Below are 2,068 nucleotides of genomic sequence, written 5' to 3' on the forward strand. Positions count from 1 at the left end.
ATGCAAAAAGCCTAAGATATTCCACACCTAACGGTTTTTTTTAACAACCATTAGAACTATGGATCAAATCCAGTTGTTTTTACATACCACAATGATGAATTTACAATTTCAAAATTGTAAAAACTAAGGGCTGTTTGGATCATCGGAATTTGGTGGAATTGAAAGAAACTGGAATGTCCAATCATTTGACCGAATTCTAAATAGAGTGTTTGGTTCACATAATTGATGTGAAGAATCCTTCCAATTCCAACAAATTTCTTAAGTTATTGATTTCACAATTCCACCGCATGTACCATGGATTTCAAATTCCAATCCGACAAATTCCTTAGCCCTTATCCATTCATCGACGCTATATCTCGATTTGCTTTGTTCTGCTATGCTCGATCTCGTTTAAAACTAATAATGGCAACATGCTAGGTTCGGGCCGGTTATTGGTATCCCCGTCCCCGAAACCGATAACTAAAACCGTACACGTGACTGCCCCGATCCCCGTCGGGGATCTTATCGGGGATCTCCATCGGGTCTTCGCGGTTTTCCCGATCCCAATTGGGGAACATGTTAAGGTAAAAATCATTTTTTTCCCCATTCACCGTTGGTTATAACCGAACCCGAAACCGAAACACGAAACAAATCTAAAAAAAATTACAATATGTTAATTTTCACAACTAAAAGTAAATTGCAATTTTTTTAGAGATGCAAGTTTAAATGTCTCAAACATAATCGAACCAATTACAAACAATGTATTAGATTATAATATAAAATTAAACAAAACTTCAAACATCATACAACTAAAATCACGATTTCACAATTAAACAAATAAACTACACTTTATTCGTGAGCCTTATTTGGGTTCTTGAAGTAAAGTGGAAAAAAGTTTTTAAATTTTAATGTTATTATTTTCTTTTAATGATATTATATATATATATATATATATATATATATATGTATATAAATTAAAACTAATATATATACACATATCAGGCCGGACCGGGCCGATGATCACCGTCCCCGCCCCCCGTTAAAATCCCCGAATTTGTCTCCGATCCCCACCCCGTCCTCGATAAGATGTCCCCGAACCCGGTCTGAAAGTTTTGGTTTTCGGTTTTCACCATCGGTTTTGGTTTTTTTTGCCATCTTTATTCAAAACTGCTCGATCTGGTATGCTCGACCTCTCTCTCTCTCTCTCTCTCTCGTTCTTTCCATCCTAAAAAGGATTTTCTCGAAATGCCATCTATGTAATTTTCTCGTTGAATTCCGTGAATGAAACAAAAAAATTCAATTCCATTAAGAATTTCATTTCAATTCCATCCAACCAAACGCAATCAAAAGACATGGTCAAATTTCATTCCATTTCATTCCCTCAAAGTCAAATTCATTTGATGAATTTCAATTACATCGAATTCCATTCTACGAACCAAATGCCCCCTAAAAGTGTTATAAACAACAAACCACAGGGACTAAATTTGTAGTTTACTCTAATTTACATGTATATATATAAAACGATTTTAACAAAAATATATAATATTTAATTTGATTGATTTGAAATGAAACACCGTTTAAAGAAAGAGATTTTGCCTTTCTGGTGGGACCATTACGACAGTAAATGGTGGTCCGTTACGAGAGCGACGGTGAACCATTAAATTAAGCTCACAAATTATCGTCAGTTTCGTCGCTGCGTTTTCCTCTTTCTTTATAATCCTCCGAATACATTATTCACTGTAGCTGACCTGAAAATGGCGACTCAAATTGAATTCTTCGATCTGATAATAAGCAAATCGCAGATTCCATCGGTAGGTCTGGGAACATGGCAATCGGAACCTGGTCTCGTTGGCCAAGCTGTTTCTAYTGCCGTCAAGGTTAACTTCTCCAATCTCCCTCTTTCTTCTTTCCTTCAACTAATATCACCGATCAATGGAGTTCGTTAGCTGTAATCTTATTTTCATGTATTGTTGTTTTTTTGTATATCTAATGCATGGTTTGGAGCATTGTTATCGGCATTAAAATTGTTTATATGTTTTTAAAATGTTACAAACCGATCGAGTAATCTTCGTCTTCCTGCTTAGTATGT

At 35.5% G+C, this 2,068-nt stretch overlaps 1 protein-coding gene across 1 annotated transcript in view; it reads left to right on the top strand.

Annotated features, from left to right (window-relative positions):
• The first annotated feature begins 1,673 nt into the window (after window positions 1–1,673).
• Window positions 1,674–2,068, top strand: part of LOC112506494 (NADPH-dependent aldo-keto reductase, chloroplastic-like) — a 4,428-nt gene continuing 4,033 nt past the window's right edge. Inside the window, exon 1 of the mRNA XM_025110586.1 lies at window positions 1,674–1,856. Coding sequence (XP_024966354.1) covers window positions 1,734–1,856 — 123 coding nt within the window. The 5' untranslated portion in view covers window positions 1,674–1,733. The remainder of the gene's footprint in view (window positions 1,857–2,068) is intronic.

The sequence above is a fragment of the Cynara cardunculus genome (genome assembly GCF_001531365.2).
Source record: "Cynara cardunculus var. scolymus isolate 2C chromosome LG 2, CcrdV1, whole genome shotgun sequence".
NCBI lineage: Eukaryota > Viridiplantae > Streptophyta > Magnoliopsida > Asterales > Asteraceae > Cynara > Cynara cardunculus.